The sequence below is a fragment of the Bufo gargarizans genome, chromosome 6 (assembly GCF_014858855.1).
Source record: "Bufo gargarizans isolate SCDJY-AF-19 chromosome 6, ASM1485885v1, whole genome shotgun sequence".
NCBI classification, from domain to species: Eukaryota; Metazoa; Chordata; class Amphibia; order Anura; family Bufonidae; genus Bufo; species Bufo gargarizans.
In genome coordinates, this window is record NC_058085.1 from 107,896,848 (window position 1) to 107,913,526 (window position 16,679).

At 46.0% G+C, this 16,679-nt stretch overlaps 1 protein-coding gene across 3 annotated transcripts in view; it reads left to right on the forward strand.

The window, feature by feature from the left end:
- The window catches only part of PLEKHH3 (pleckstrin homology, MyTH4 and FERM domain containing H3), a 73,801-nt gene that overhangs the window by 35,097 nt on the left and 22,025 nt on the right, over nucleotides 1-16,679 (forward strand). For 2 of the 3 annotated variants that reach the window (XM_044297791.1, XM_044297790.1), the window contains exon 2: nucleotides 7,439-7,494. The exons of the other annotated variant lie outside the window; for it this stretch is intronic. In XM_044297791.1, the coding sequence (XP_044153726.1) occupies nucleotides 7,439-7,494 (56 nt within the window). The remainder of the gene's footprint in view (nucleotides 1-7,438; nucleotides 7,495-16,679) is intronic. 3 annotated transcript variants of the gene reach the window in all.

The following is a 16,679-nucleotide window of genomic DNA, read 5'->3' on the forward strand; positions in this document are numbered from 1 at the left end:
ATATTGTAGAAAAAATTCTAAGTGTGAAAGTAGCTTCAGACGGATCCGTCCAGACTTTACATTGAAAGTCAATGGGGGACGGATCCGTTTGAAAATTGAACCATATAGTGTCAAATTCAAACGGATCCGTCCCCATTGACTTACATTGTAAGTCTGGACGGATCCGTTTGCTTCCACACGGCCAGATGGACACCCGAACGCTGCAAGCAGCGTTCGGGTGTCCGCCTGCTGAGCGGAGCGGTGGCCAAACGCTGCCAGACTGATGCATTCTGAGCGGATCCGCATCCACTCAGAATGAATTGGGGCTGTACGGATCCGTTCGGGGCCGCTTGTGAAAACCTTTAAACGGAACTCACAAGCGGAGCCCCGAACGCTAGTGTGAAAGTAGCCAAAACCATGCTCCTGAGTCCGCTAAGCCACACTCCTGACTCTGCCAAGCCAAGACCCCTGCTGCTGGCAAAGGGAAAAAAAGGACCTTCAGGTGATCTGCAGACGAGGGGGTGTTCTTCTTTCCCCCTCAGTCAGCCATGTCGGCCGGCTCTAGTGACTGACTGAGGGTGTGGAGCCTCAGTCAGTCAGTTTGTGCCTGCAGCTCACACACAATGCTGCTGTCTGAGCGTGAGCTGCTGAAAAGGAGGACATCCCTGCGTCCGTCCAGGCCCTGCGCCGGACGGGGGGCAGGGAGTCTGGAAACTGGACTGTTCAGCCTAAAATCGGACGTCTTATAGTAAATGGAATCCAGCAGGCCCTGATATTGTCCAGCTCTGCTCCACTGTTGGAACAGAATCCGGTCGGAAATGCCTGCCACAAGTGTGGATGTACCCTCAGCAGTCCTCTTAAAAAGGCTGGTCATAAATATGTCAGCCAGACGCTCATTCAGCTGACAACTCTGGGGAAGATTTATCAAACTGGTGTAAAGTAGAAGTGTCTCAGTTGCCCATAGCAACCAATTAGATTCCACCTTTCCTTTTCTAAAGGAGCTGTGAAAAATAAAAGGTGGAATCTGATTAGTTGCTATGGGCAACTAAGCCAATTCTACTTTACACCAGTTTGATATATTTCCCCCACTGTGTCTCCCGATCACCACCATAAAGAAGCACACTCGGTGCAGCCGAGGCCTACATGAGGGGAGTTATGCTGTCCCCAGAGGTGTCTGCCATTATTGGAGAGTCAGAAGACCCCCCATTAGATAGTCTGCTGATCCTACCGAAAACAGTGGGTTCTGCCAATATGCATCTAGTGTGTATGGCCAGATTTGCTCTATACATATGTAATACAGTGAAACCTCTCCAACTCTTTGAGAAGACCACTGCTTTTTACAAGACCAGAGTTTCTGGTCTTATACATATTAGCCTCTTCTTTGAGAAGACAACATGGGATTATAGATCATACAAAACCCACATCCAATCTCCTTACCAATACAACTGAAATAAATAAATAAATAACACGTGGACACATTATATGGTGGAAGATTTTGGCCACGACCAGCTTTATTAAAGAACAGCTTAAACCAAATAAACATTAAACCATGTACCAATATAACTTTATAACCACATAACGGCCCAGCCATAAGCTCGGACCATCCAGCTTAATACCACAGATTAGACCAGCCATAAGCTCGGCCTAAATACCCGAATAGCTCGTCCGCTCACTGAAATTCAGTGAGCGACTTTACCCCTCCTTCTAATAAAGCAGTCGTGACAATATCGCAAAATTGGGCGGGCGGGTGCAGCTCCACACTTGCGGCTTGGCTGACAGCTGGATCACTGACAGCCACCGCAATATATACACAGACAGACCTCATCCCCACAAATCAACACCCAATGCCCTAACTGTTTCTGGGCATCAACAATTAATCTGCCCAGCAACCTTTCCTTATAGGTGCCCTAACTAGCCAATCCCCAACCCTTGACCTCCACTCAGCAACACTGGCTAAATTTAGCCACACTGACCACCACTTTCGGCGGGAAAATCTCCCGCCAAAACCACACCTAAAGACCTTGTCATGATCAAAATCCCATGCCTATCCTTCCATATTAAATTTCAGGAACCTAACAATCATTTGGCTGACCGCTAGGTCTCACCACTGCCTCCCCACTCCCCCATACACGTTCAGTTCGCCTCAACATGCATGTGTATTCAGTGGGGAGAGAGGAGAAAACTGCTGCCAGACATTTCTGGCGGTGGCTTATTTCCTGGGAGAACAAAAGGATCGGGTGAAAAAATTCATTTCACCTGAATCCTTCTTTCACCTACTTTATTTGTCAAGGGAGAGTCTTGAGCTCCCCATGCACATTAGGATGTTGGCCAAACCCTTAAATGATACAGCTGATTGTTGGGAAGGAAGCGTTCCTTCCTGACAGTCGTCTGCTCGTTCAGTGAAGGAGAGAGCTGCGTTTACATGCACCGATCTCCTTCACTGTTTGAGGATGAGGGATCGCAATTTAGACGAACGCTCGTCAGCGATCATCTTAACAATAATGTGCCTGTGTGATAGAGCCTTGAGGGTGGCAATACAGAATATCGCCCAAACCTCTGATAATGCAGGGACTGGCTGACCATCTAATGTGTATGGGGGTGTTTCTGAGTTTTCCTCAACAGTAGAAGTCGGGGAATGAAGAGTCAGAGCTGGATTTCAACATGCCTGATTCTTTTGTTCTCAGTGGAGATGCCTTTGGAGAGGTCCATCGTGTCTGGCAGCAGCTTACTCCTCTGTCCCTATTGAGAACACATGTACAGTTGGACAAAAAGGGCGCGCATGTTAATAGGGGGTCAGTAAGAATAGCTGTCACAATTATGTAGACGTATGCCTAGCTTTAAAGGGGTTGCCCAGGATTTTGAGATTGATCATTATCAGTTTAGTGGAGGTCTGACGCCCCACAGATCAGCTGTTACTTTCTAGCTCTGGTACCAGAAGTTGGAGCTGGAACTACATGGTCCCATCCATAGTGTAGTGAATGGAGCTGGTACTTGTAGCGTGGCTCCCAGTGAAGTGAATGGGAGCAACTCTGCAGTCACCAGCTCCTTCTACGGCATGATCAATTTAGGCTACTTTCACACTAGCGTTCGGGCGGATCCGTTCTGAACGGATCCGCTCATAATAATGCAGACGGAGGCTCCGTTCAGAACGGATCCGTCTGCATTATTTTTAGCATAGAACAGCTAAGTGTGAAAATAGCCTAGTACGGATCCGTCCAGACTTTCAATGTAAAGTCAATGGGGGACGGATCCGCTTGAAGATTGAGCCACATTGTGGCATCTTCAAACGGATCCGTCCCCATTGACTTACATTGAAAGTCTGGACGGATCCGCACGCCTCCGCACGGCCAGGCGGACACCCGAACGCTGCAAGCAGCGTTCAGCTGTCCGCCTGTCCGTGCGGAGGCGAGCGGAGCGGAGGCTGAACGCCGCCAGACTGATGCAGTCTGAGCGGATCCGCCTCCATTCAGACTGCATCAGGGCTGGACGGCTGCGTTCGGGTCCGCTCGTGAGCTCCTTCAAACGGAACTCACGAGCGGACCAGCGAACGCTAGTGTGAAAGCAGCCTTACATTGAAAGTCTGGACGGATCCGCACGGATCCGCACGCCTCCGCACGGCCAGGCGGACACCCGAACGCTGCAAGCAGCGTTCAGCTGTCCGCCTGTCCGTGCGGAGGCGAGCGGAGCGGAGGCTGAACGCCGCCAGACTGATGCAGTCTGAGCGGATCCGCCTCCATTCAGACTGCATCAGGGCTGGACGGCTGCGTTCGGGTCCGCTCGTGAGCTCCTTCAAACGGAGCTCACGAGCGGACCGACGAACGCTAGTGTGAAAGCAGCCTTAGTTGTGTATTTCTGGAGCTACGAAGTAAGAGCTGACTGGGTGCGAGGTGTCGGACCTATGCCCATCTGATATTGATGGTCTATCCCAAGGATTGTCCATCAATATCAAAATGCCTGGAAGCCCCTTTTAAGGTGCCCATTCTCCTTCAATGTTCAGCTGCCAGCTATAATACTGTGGCCAAGGCAGAATGACCATTTGGTGCCTCCTTGCTTCACGCCATCCAGGCTAAATGAATCACAAAAAGCTAGTCTTCCCCTAAACGAGACCAGCATTAGGTACACAGCTGTAGCCATGCACTTGCCTGCCAGCTCCCTCAGCATACCCCCACGGTGCAGAGTAAATTCTAGTTTTCTTATAATAGTGTTTTTTTTATTTTTATCTTTTGAACCCACAAGACGAAAAAGTTCCATGTGGGGGGGCAATGAGTGCTATAGCTGTGTGTGATTTTTGTCTTCTATTGCCTTTTTATATCGATCCCATATATTTTGACTTACAACACTGGGTAAAGATGTGTACATGTGTTTACAGAGCGAGGGCTCTGGGGACATAAAAAAGCCTTTGAATACCCTCAGGCTGCGTCACCAGGAATTCTTTATTTGGTCTGTTTGTATGTCCATAAACATTTGTTAACACAAGAATCAAATGAAAGTACAAGCAGAGCAAAGTAAGCTGTATGTTAAGAATGTTGCATCCCCCAATATAAGGGCTGTATTACACCAAAAGATTATCTGACCAATTTCTGTCCACTCAGACCAATGTATGTATGTTCCGCGATCACTCAAAAACGCAACCATCGATTTCAACAAAACTTGGTATACACATCCCTGCTACATGGAAAGAAATTCTGTGGGGGTTACAGCTCGTACCGTTCCAGAGAGATTCCCAAAAAATGACCTGCATTAGCCAATACAAGCCTGAAAGTCTTTCTCTTCATATCCCAACTGCCATACACACGGTCACATGTCCCTTATCAGCCAACAGAAGCTCGCAGGCCCTTAGTCTCCACATACACACAGTTTTACTCCAGGTTTCCATAACAAACCAGCCATTTTTCTTCACTGCTGCAGATCAGCTTTAAAGGGGCAGGGTGCTATGGATGACACTATTAAGGCAGTGGATTGCTGTGGAGGTCACAGTTCAGGGGGAAGGTAGGGTGGCTCAAAAGACGGACTTAAGAACTCCGCCCCCCAGTTCCTGCTAAGCCATGCCCCCGATCCGGTTAGGCCATGCCCACTCCACAGCCGGCAGGGATTGAAAAAACTTCTGTCAGCTGCAGGGGTGTGATATATTCCCAAAAAATGCATTAGCCAATAGAAGACTGGTCACATGACCCTTATCAGCCAATAGAAGCTTGCAGTCCCTTAGTCTCCACATACACCGTTTTACACTAGGTTTCTATAACAACCTGGCCATTTTTCTTCACTGCTGCAGGTCAGCATTAAAGGGGCAGGGCGCTGTGGATGACACTGTTCAGGGGCAGGTAGGGTGACCATTCAGGCCACTCTCAAAAGACAGACTTAAAAACCCAGCCCCCAGTTCCCGCTAAGCCATGCCCCCTTTCACTCCGCAGCTGACTGGGATTGAACAAATTAAGGTTAAAATCAACTTCTGTCAGCTGCAGTGGTGGGAGTGAGGGTGAATTTCTCCCTGCAGCTCACACTCACACAGCACAGTGCTGCTGTCTGAGAGTGAGCTGTTCAAAAGGACATCCCTGTGTCCATCCAGGCTCTGTGCCGGACAGAGGACAGGGAGTGTGAAAGCCGGACTGTCCTGCCTAAAACCGGACCTCTGGCCACCCTAGGGGCAGGCTGCTGTGGAGGTCACAGTTAAGAGGACGGTCCGCTATGTAGGTCAGTGTTAAGGGGCAGATTGCTGTAGAGGCCACTGTTAAGGGGACGGGGTATTGTGGAAATTACTGTTAAGGAAAGGGGGTACTGTGGAGGTCACTAATAAAGGGGCGGCCGCTGTGAAGGTCACTGTTAAAGTGGCAGGCTGCTGTGGAGGTCACTGTTAAGGGGGTGGGATTCTGTCCAGGTCACTGTTAAAGTGGCGGCTGCTGTGGAGGTCACTGATAAGGAGGCGGGATGCTGTGAAGGTCACTGTTAAAGGGGCGGGTGGGGTGGAGGTCTCTGTTAAGGGGACAGGGAACTATGGAGGTCACAGTTAAGGGGGCTGTCTGCTAAGAAGGTCAGTGTTAAGGGACGGGGTGCTGTAGAGGTCACTGTTTGGGGGCGGGTGTTGTGGAAATCACTGTTAACGAGATGGGGTACGGTGGAATAAATGGGTGGCCGCTGTGGAGGTCACTGTTAAGGGGGCAGGCCGCTGTGGATGTTACTGTTAAGGGGGCAGGCAACTGTGGAGGTCACTGTTATAGGGGTGGGGTACTGTAGATGTCACTGTTATTGTGGATACTGACAATATCTTTCAATGACACACACAAACATTAAGTGAAATAGATGAACTATACCCGTGTGAAGCCGGGTCCTTCTGCTAGTTTATTATAAAGATAGGCCACTTTTGTGATGTGAAAAAGTTGCAAACTGTAACTTTCTCCACCAGCCTCACCCCTTTGCCCAAAAAGAGGATGTGGCAAGGTGCGGGGCTGACGGCACCACCACATTTATCATCTTCTATGCCAGTTTTCTAGCGTAGAACACTACGCATCCGACAGCGCTCCCGGTTATCACAGCACTGGCATATGCCTCGGGGTGGGGGCAGGCTATGATAAATCTGCCCCCTTGAGTTTTTCTCTTCTGACAAGTTGTTGAAGCAATTGTCTGGTTCAGAAAACCTCTTTTTGATTTATGTATTTTTTAAATTTATTTCTGTGCTTTGTTTATGTAGTTCCAACACATTCCACAGCCTCCTATAGATTGAGATTGCCATCACCAACATTAGTCCCTGTCCCGAATGGGGGGTAACAATCAAATTTTTCCATTCTCAGAGACACATATACATACTGGGGCAAATTTCACAGGAAGCCAGTTGACCTACCAGTAGATTTTTAGAAGAAAACCTATGCAAACATGGAGAGAAAACACAAACTCCTTGTTGTTCTTGGTTAGGTTTCATACTGCTGCTACCATGTGTTAAACGGAGCTCCCAAACACTGGATATGGCAGTAATGGCTATCTCTAAGGAACCAGTTGGCGTGTCCTCATTTCCCATGCAAAATTATTGCCATCAATGCAATGCGGCATTAGGTTCTCCATAGCCACATCCACACTTTGTAGCAGCTCTCCACTTTGACTGGTTCTGGACAAGCCCTTTAAGATATTTATTTAACCAAATGTCTCCAGAAAGGATTGTCCAAATGTTGACAGCTGTCAAATACTTCACGCCCTGCTGACTGGCTTTCTGTATCTGACTTGTCACCAAAGGAGACAAACCATGAAGCATGAATACAGGTCAAGTAGAACTGGTTCTTCACTTTGTTTACTATGTGTAGATGACATCAGAAGGTTAACTTCAGGAATTTGAACGCATCACCGTCATTAGTAGTCACAGCAAAATGTGAAAATACCCAATATTTATCACCGTTTTTATCCTCACTAAATCGTTATGTAAGACGTTCTGCCACTCATTGACTCATTTTACTTATATTTTGCCTTTTAATAGGGGTCCACAGATGTCGGCGTTACCCAGCCTGTCCGTGCATCCAATGGCTTGGAAAGGTAGGTCCCAGACTGACTAAAGCATGAAGTGTTGGGTAATGTATATTCGAATATGCAATTCCCATTATGACTGCAAAAGACGATATACAACCATTGCGTGCCTCACTTAATATAAAACACAAGACCAGGATTATGTAATAGGAAGCTCTTGGCGTGCGATAAATGTGTGTGGTTCTGATATTATTGAAATGTGTAGTCACGCTGAGGGAATGTAGACATTAATGCTGAAGGAATTATTCTTGGCAGTATTAAATATATATTACAGTAATCGCACCTGCCTTCATGTGTCAGATGCTATTGATAATGTATAGGCATACCTGATTACTCTACAACAGGGATGGCCAACTTGCGGCCCTCCAGATGTTGCAAAACTACAATTCCCAGCATGCCTGGACAGCCTACAGCTATTAGGGCATGCTGTAGGGCCGCAGGTTGAGCTTCCCTGCTGTAAAGCATGGCCATGGCTTTGAGCATTCTCTGGAAGCCATAGTATACAAAATTCTTTCTCCTTTTAATACTTCTTAAAGCAGCTCTACCCCATTTATATTCACTTACCCTAATTACTTCCACTATTTAGATTTGGGAGACTGAGATTGTAGTGTTTTTTTGGGTTTTTTTTGGGGGTACTGTTCCTCCTTGCAGAGATGCCTGCTGTTGTATCGAAACGTCCAGGCAATGATCCCTGGATAAAGATATGCAAATAAGCTCTCCTCCAGAAGGAAGTTAGTGCCCGATCCGTTAAAGAGTCTTAAAGCCTGACTACGGATTTTACCAAACCAGAATTTCCTACAAAAGGAAGAGACACTCGTCAACTGCTGGTTTCGTGGGTTCTTGGCCCTTGTCGGTATACAGTAGGGCACTGGTTGGTTGAATACACAAAAGCATACAGCCGTTTCTATCAACATGCTTCAAACATGTAACTGTATGCACATAGCGTGTTGATAACGTGGTCATCCACAAGATTTTCCCTGCTTATCCACTTGATTTAACTGGGATCCACCAGAAATCTATGGACACAATCCAAAAGTCACCAGCTTATTGTGAAAAGATGGATTGGACAGGTTTGACTTTACCTTGTCCAATTCTTTGTTTCCTGAGTGAAATGGTTTATCTCCCTCTTCCAACTGAATTAAAGGTGTTGCCTGAGTTATGAGAACTGTTGCCTTAACTGTAATAATATAACAAAAAAATAAATACTCAACCTCCACACTTCTACCTGCACAACCGCTCTTCTGCCTCCCTCAGCGGGTGTGCTGAGTCCAATGAGTGAGTATTAGTTCCTTGGTTCTGATATTTCACTACTTGCCTTTGGCGATAGTCTTACATAAATTGGACAACCCCTTTAAACATGCAGGCTCAGTCAGTCCATAAACGTATGATTATGGAGTAGTCCTGATCAGCCCGATTCAGCTTTAGGGTACCTGCACACAGTGCAGATTTGTATGCAGAAAATCCACACCAAAACCGCACATAAATCTACACTTTTTATCGTGGTCTTGGTGCATTTCATGTGCGTTTTTTGGTGTGGATTTTCTATTTAGGTTAACAACCACTCTACATAAGGTGCGGAAATTTTGCAAGCAAAGTGTAGATGAGATATGCGAGATACCATTCACTTTTGCTGGCACTATATCACTCTGCGTTTTTTCTATGCGTAAAGAACCTGCATAATCGGCAACATGTGCAAGTAGCCAGAACCCTAGCAGCACTAGTAGAAGTGCCGCCTCCTCTTTTAACAGCTGATTGGAAGGGGTGCCGGGAGTCGGACCACCACCAATCAGATATTGATGACCTATCCTTAGCTTGTTGGCATTAATCTGCCTGTGGAAAGGTGCCTCCAATAACCCGATGAACAAGTAAAACGCTCATTCATTGAGTCACCTAAGTCATCGTTTGCTGGCCGCAGCACTGTGCTGCCAGCAAACAATGGTTGTAATTACACTGCGCCGCCTCTGCAAGCAAGACGACGCGCAGTGTAATCTTGAAGAGGAAGCAGCGTTCGTACAAGCGCAGCCTTCTCTTCTAACAGCTGATCGGCAGGGGGTGCCGGGAGTTGGACCTCCACCATCCAGATATTGATGACCTATCCTTGGCTTATCTCTTGGTAAAACCAAAAAGATTGATTGTAATACTTTAGTTTGTCCGATCCTTCTCTACCCCAATGTTTTCTGTTGGGGGGTAGTTGGGAGTTCACCATGCACATTAGATTCTCAGTCAGTCGCGCCAAAAATGGTTGGTTCACCCAACAATACACTAATGTGTATGGGAAAACATGGTCGGCTTCTTCCACAAACTGTGCAATACTTGTGCACAGGTTGTATCCGGCCTTGTAGCTCAACCCGCAGTAGCAGTTACAGCCTGTGGACTGATGGAGTGCTGCTTCTGGATAAGGCTACTTTCACACTCGCGTTTTGGCTTTTCGTTTGTGAGATCCGTCATGGGCTCTCACAAGCGGTCCAAAACGGTTCAGTTTTGCCCTAATGCATTCTGAATGGAAAAAGGATCCGCTCAGAATGCATCAGTTTGCCTCCGATCAGTCTCCATTCTGCTCGGGAGGCGGACACCAAAACACTGCCTGCAGCGTTTTGCTGTCCGCTTGACGAAACTGAGCCAAACGGATCCGACTGATCCGTTTTCTTTGACACAATTTGGCACAATAAAAAACGGATCCGTCTCCCATTGACTTTCAGTGGAGTTCATGACAGATCCATCTTGGCTATGTTACAGATAATACAAACGGATCCGTTCATGACGGATGCATGCGGTCGTATTATTGTAATGGATCCGTTTTTGACGGATCCAGCCAAAACGCGAGTGTGAAAGTAGCCTAATACTGTTATGCTTCTACAGTCCACAGCTTGACCATTTCTTTGGCTTGTGGTGAGCAGTGGTTATATTACTACACTGGATTCATTTCACACCCACTCACGTCCTATAAAATTGTCCTTAGTGTAAGGTCTGGAGATTAGATTGTGAGGCCCAGAGGCAGATGGACTGATGCGTGTTCAACGCTGTAGAATATGTTTGCGCTATTAATGATAAATACTAGAACTATAGTCAGGACTCATTTTGCCAACATTTTTATTTTGTACAGTGACTGGCCATACGTTGTTCATGAGGCAATATCCGTGGGAGGAATTTTCACTGTTTGTATTAAGGCTGTACCTCTGGATTTAGTGTTCTTGTGTGCTCCATAAAGAGAGTCTCCTGATACATTGCAGATCCAGTCCAGCTGGGCTCGACGCTGTCCCAGTATGTGACTGTAACATACACATCCATCTGGAGAGAATGACAGCAAGGTTAATACAGAGCGCAGGCCTTGCCAGGACCCCCTCCCCCGCACGCCTCTTCCTCTCTTCTCACTCATTTAATTTCTTTTCTTGTATCCAGTAGGTTTCTATTTCTTCTCTTCGCTTCTGTCGTTTTCCCTAACTTCATTACTAGCCATAAAATAGAGTAAATCGTTTTGCAGTCCTTTTGAAGTGCTCCCTGCTAACGCTGTACTCATGCATTGTCAATTTTTTCTCTTCCCGACATTTCTCTGTAGCCCTCCCTCCCTCCTTATGCTTTTTCGGACCATTTTCCAAATTCCTTGGCCGTAGGATTTACGTAAACAAGTTTATTTTTAGGCCCGAGGTCTCGCTCTGATTAGACTGGCTCCCTACTTTCCCACCAGCTCAGCAGCAAAGGAGTCTGGGAATCTGGAAGGATTATACACGGAGACATTTCTTATTAAAAGTTCGTTCTCTTGGCATGCAACAGGAAATGGAGATATTGTTTGTTCAGCCTAACAGTGTGATTACCTGGAAAGCTTAAAATTAATGAATTTCAGCAAGTCACTTTCCCAAAATGCTTGTGCTGAACTGTTCAAGTTACCACAGGATGTCGGACTTGGCTATTCCATAAGGGTAAAGAATAATAATGAAAGGATCATTTACGGCTCTATGAGGGGTTTTTGGCATAGCGTTATATATTTATTTCACATTGCCTCCATAGCGATTCCACAGCGACGTACAGAGATTAGTCTTGAAGCCCAATTGCGCTAACAAGCCAACTTCCCTATCTCAGTAAAAATAAGAATTCAACTTCCCTATCTCAGTAAAAGTAGAAGAACAAGATGCATCCATGATCTTGTCGTACATACTGGGAAAGGATACTTGCATGTCTACTACTTTGTATTTTTCTTACACCAGTTTAACACTAGGAATAAACATCTCCATGTGCTTTATACTGGGATGCATTTTAAATGCATGGCCAGTATGTAAAAAGGCCATCTTTCCAACACTATGACAGAAACATCTCCTATGGTATAGCATCATTCCTGTCTACCAGTTAAGCTGTGACCTCCTGTTCCATTAACTGTGCCATAGTGATACAATTGATGCTTTATTACTTCTCACAAGACCCCTAAATAGGGTCCTGACCCCTAAATAGATTTTTGACCTATGTTGGTGCTGGAACAGCCAGAACTCCTAACGGAGATGTGAACAAGGTCTTAGTGAAGCAAGCTTCCCCGTCACTCCATGTGGCATCAGTCACCAACTACGTGCAAAGCAAAATGCTGGAATATTAAAGCTGGGCATAGTGGTGCTGCAGGGCATCGTGACCCATCATCCAAACTGCAAAGAATAGGTTCAAAGATGGCATATATATATATTTACATCAGGCATGCTCAACCTGCGGCCCTCCAGCTGTTGCAAAACTACAACTCCCAGCATGCCCGAACAGCCTACAGCAGGGCATTGTGGGAGTTGTAGTTTTACAACAGCTGGAGGGCCGCAGGTTGAGCATGCCTGATTTACATATATAGCAAAAAATACTACTGCAGTACATGTGCTGCAAAATGGAGAGTGCATAGTTCACCCCCCTTACAAGCGGCTAGTTGAAAGCTGGATTACAGCAGAAATAGGATGAAGCATTTTGACAGATATGTCCTTCAGATTGTTATAATTATAGATCTTAACCCATAGCAAGATTAAAGGGGTTGTGCCACAAAAAATATTCTAGCCACTGAGTTACTTAATAAAAATCTGTCTGTATGGTGCCACCTGCTGTTTGTTCTTTTCTTTATTTCTATGTCCACCTCACTGAGGTGGTCACAAGCTCTCAGTCATATCTCCTGTTAGAGGGAAAGAGCTAAGGCAGAAAGGACACATCTCTTAAGAAAGGAACACCCCTGATCTGCCAGCCTGAAATAAATCTAGCAGAGCAATTGGAGCCTTAAATAGGGAGATCTCTGGATCCATGTTAGGTACAGGAATGGTTCTAGCTTTGTTACAGATTGTCATGTACTATATGATGTCCGATTTTTCATTTTTACATCAGTCATGGCATAACCCCTTTAACTACTACCGTATATTTATAACATAGGATTTCTACCGTCGGTTTCAAATCTGTCGCCCGGACTTGTCCTTATGTCTTGTACCACTTCGCTGTTGTAATAGTTCTTTTTATTTCTCCTACGCTCTTCTATTAATGTTCTCTCCTGTCTGTATTAGAGTCATCTGGTACTCCCGCTCCTCTATTTTTACCTTTTGTCTCCCTTCCTCCAGTTTTTCTGACTCGGCACCATCATTACACAAATCATTCGCTCTTTGCCTGTGATTCAGCCTCCCCTCCTCCTCTTCCTCCTCCTTCACATTACCGCCCCATCTCCCGTGCCCTTCATCTGACTGTCTGGGTGCAGGCATTGGCCCAGGCCCATAGCTAATGTGGTTTCCCTCCCTTCCTTCAGGTGGTTAAATTAAACCCAGCACACTGGCGCGTCCCTGCGTTCTTTCCTGCTGGGCTTGCAACATCTCGGGAGCCTCCGGGCAAAGATTTCCCATGGCACAGTCCTGTGGTATAAGTGTAGACCCCTGGAGGAGACTTTCTTCACCAACTATCCTGGTATTCCTCCAAGGCCAAGGACTTCTGATTTCTTCTTTGTTTTTAAAGGAGCCTCTATCACAGTGCCCACATCTTCTATGACGCATGATTCACATCATTACATAACTATGAAAAGGGAGAGCCATATGCATGTACAAAATGGGGATTCCATGTGATAAGCCGCAGTAGAAACAACCTCTGTATGTTCAGCTTAAATACCCGCAAAGCAGTTTCCCATTGTTTGCATTGCTACATAGTGGCAGGCGGGGCGCTGGAAAGAGTACTGAGCAGGACATATGGCACCTAAAAGGGAACCCGTGACCAGGAAGTTCACAGCTACACCAGGAACAATGCCTTGCAGGGATTGCTCAGCTGAATGTAATTATACATTTTACTTACTGTTGCTTCATCCTCAGTAAAGAGTATTTTTAATCCATATGCAAATGAGCAGTTACGTGCACTGAGGGCGGACCCAAGCCACTCTGTGCACCCTTGCTCCCCCTGCTTCCTCTGCCAGGCCCTCCCTCTCCTTGATTGACATCGCCAGATGAGACGAGTATGCAGGAACCTGGCCCTGTCAATCAAGAAGAAGAAGAAGGGGCTGGCAGAGAAAGCAGGAGGAGCAAGGCTGCCCAGAGAAGTTTGGTCCGGTCCTTAGTGAGCGTAACTGCTCATTTGCATATGGATTCAAATTATCTTTTCTCCAGAATGTACAGATCGCTAGGTGAAAAGGTATCATTACATTTAGCTGAGCTAGACCTACAAGACATAATGCCTGGTTTAAAGAGGACCTGTCACCCCTCCCGACATGTCTGTTTTAGTAACTACTTGTATTCCCCATGTAATAACAGTTCTGGAGCATCTATTCTTACAACTCTATCTTGTGCCATTCCTTTATTATTCCTGCTAGAAGTTATATATGAAATGCTAGCAATTTGCAATTAAGGTCCAGATGGGTGTTACCAGTTGGAGGTGTGTCCCTGCACAGTCTGACATTGTAGGCAAAAGTAATAGGGCCTATAAAGTAAACACTTAGTGCTACGTCTATTAGCAGAAACGCCACAAATATTGCACTAGATCAACAATTGATAAATAAAATCATGACTGGATTGAATAAATAGATAAAAATACTTAAAACAACATATAAGAGGGACATACCTAAGATAACACAGTGACACAAAGGTACTACATAACGTTATAGCACATATGGTGCCATCCAAAATGAAGGTCTCTGGACTATTCCTGGGGCCCGCAACAAATAGGTAACAGCATGCAACTGAGATTGTAAAAGACAAAATATAAAAAATATTTTGTGTTTTATTATCTCAGTTGCATGCTGTTACCTATTTGTTGCGGGCCCCAGGAATAGTCCAGAGACCTTCATTTTGGATGGCACCATATGTGCTATAACATTATGTAGTACCTTTGTGTCAGACTTGCCATCATTCGCCAACGTGTGGCAGGTTGTCGGCCCCTGATCTAGTGCATTATTTGTGGATTTATAGACTGACATTGGCAGCACTGATTGGATAGTGTCAGACTGTACAGGGACCCCCCCCCCCCCACCCCACCTGGATCTTCATTGAAAACTGCTATTAATTCATTAGTCACTTAAACATACATCTTAGTAGAGGCTACTCTATATAAGGGCTTGTTCACACGACCGTGCCGTTTTATGCAGTCCGCAAATTGCGCAAAACACGGATAGCGCCCGTGTGCCGTCTGCGGAACGGGACAGGAGGCCTATTATAGAAATGCCTTTTCTTGTCCGCAAAATGGACAAGAATAGGACAGGACTCATAATTTTTGCGGGGCCACGGAACGGCGGAACGGATGCGGACAGCACACAGAGTGCTGTTCGTGTCTTTTGCGGACCCATTGAAATGAATGGTTCCGTATATGGACCGTATGCGGAATGCAGAAAAGGGCCCGTATACGGAACACAAAATACATTTGTGTGAGCGAGCCCTAACAGGGAATTTCCTAGTGACAGGCGCTCTACCTCTGGTGAAGGGGGGTTGCCACCTCCTCATCTCGTAGAAATGTGTGCCTAACATTGCATCTGATTAGCCTTTATATAGGTTTTAGTCTCTTTTTAGTTTTGCATTTTTTGTTATCTAGCTGAATCAGCCCCTTTTTATCATGGTCTATGTATGGTTCCTCATTTTTGGGTGCAGAAGTCATTTTTTTCTGTAATAAGCAAGTGCTTTATCATGCTTATCTTAATAAATCAGTAGTATTTATATTATATTGTTATGCGTTCACTTAATAATGTCATAATTTGTACATTGAGACTGCTTCTACACAGTCAGTGTTTGGTCAGTGATTTCCATTGGTGATTGTGAGCTAAAACCAGGAGTGGATGCTACAAAGAAATAAGGTATAAGGCCCCCTGCACACGAACGTGTGCACCCCGTGGTCGTGCTGCGGCCTGCAAAATGCGGGCCGCAATGCACGAACACGGTCCGTGGGGCAGCCGCAGCGGATCGCGGACCCATTCACTTTAATGGGTCTGCGATCCGGCAGTTCCGCAAAAAGATAGGACATGTCCTATCTTTTTGCGGAACGGAAGTACGGGACGAAACCCCACGGAAGCACTCCGTAGTGCTCAGGAGGGATATCTGCCTTTGAAAATGGAAACCTAAATACTGTTTAATATAAACTGAAGCGACTTGACAAATGACGGACATTTTTTTAAATGTATTTTAATGGAATTTGTTGTAGCTGTCCCTTTTTCTGTGTAATATTATGTCAAAGTATCCATAATTCTGGAGCATCTTTTTATGTAACTCTGTGCTCTCCTGTTCCCTTATTATTCCTACTGAATGAATTGGCAGCAGTCTGCAATAAAGGTCCAGATGGGTGTTACCAGTTGGGGGTATGTCCATGCACAGTCTGCCCTGGCAGCACTGATAGGATAGAGTTAGACTGTGCAAGGAAACCTCTCCCCCCAACTGGTAACACCCAGTCGGACCTTTATTGCAGACTGCTGGTGGTTGATAATGAACCTCTAGTTGGAATAATAGATGGATGCTCCAGAATTTCAGGAGCGGTGTCAGGTCCTGCTTAAAGGAGTTTTCTGAGTGTTTTATGCTGATAACCTTAGGATAGGTTATCAGTATGTGATCAGTGGGGGTCCAGGCCCTCCGCTGATCAGCTGTTTGAGGAAGCCACAGTGCGGCGGTGAGTGCTGTGGCCTCCTCGCAGCTTACCGTAGGCCTGTAATGTCATGTTCATTGGTCACTTGGCCTAGTGGCAGCTCAGTCCCATTCAAGTAAATGGGGCTGAGCTGTGATACCAATCATACAGCCACTATT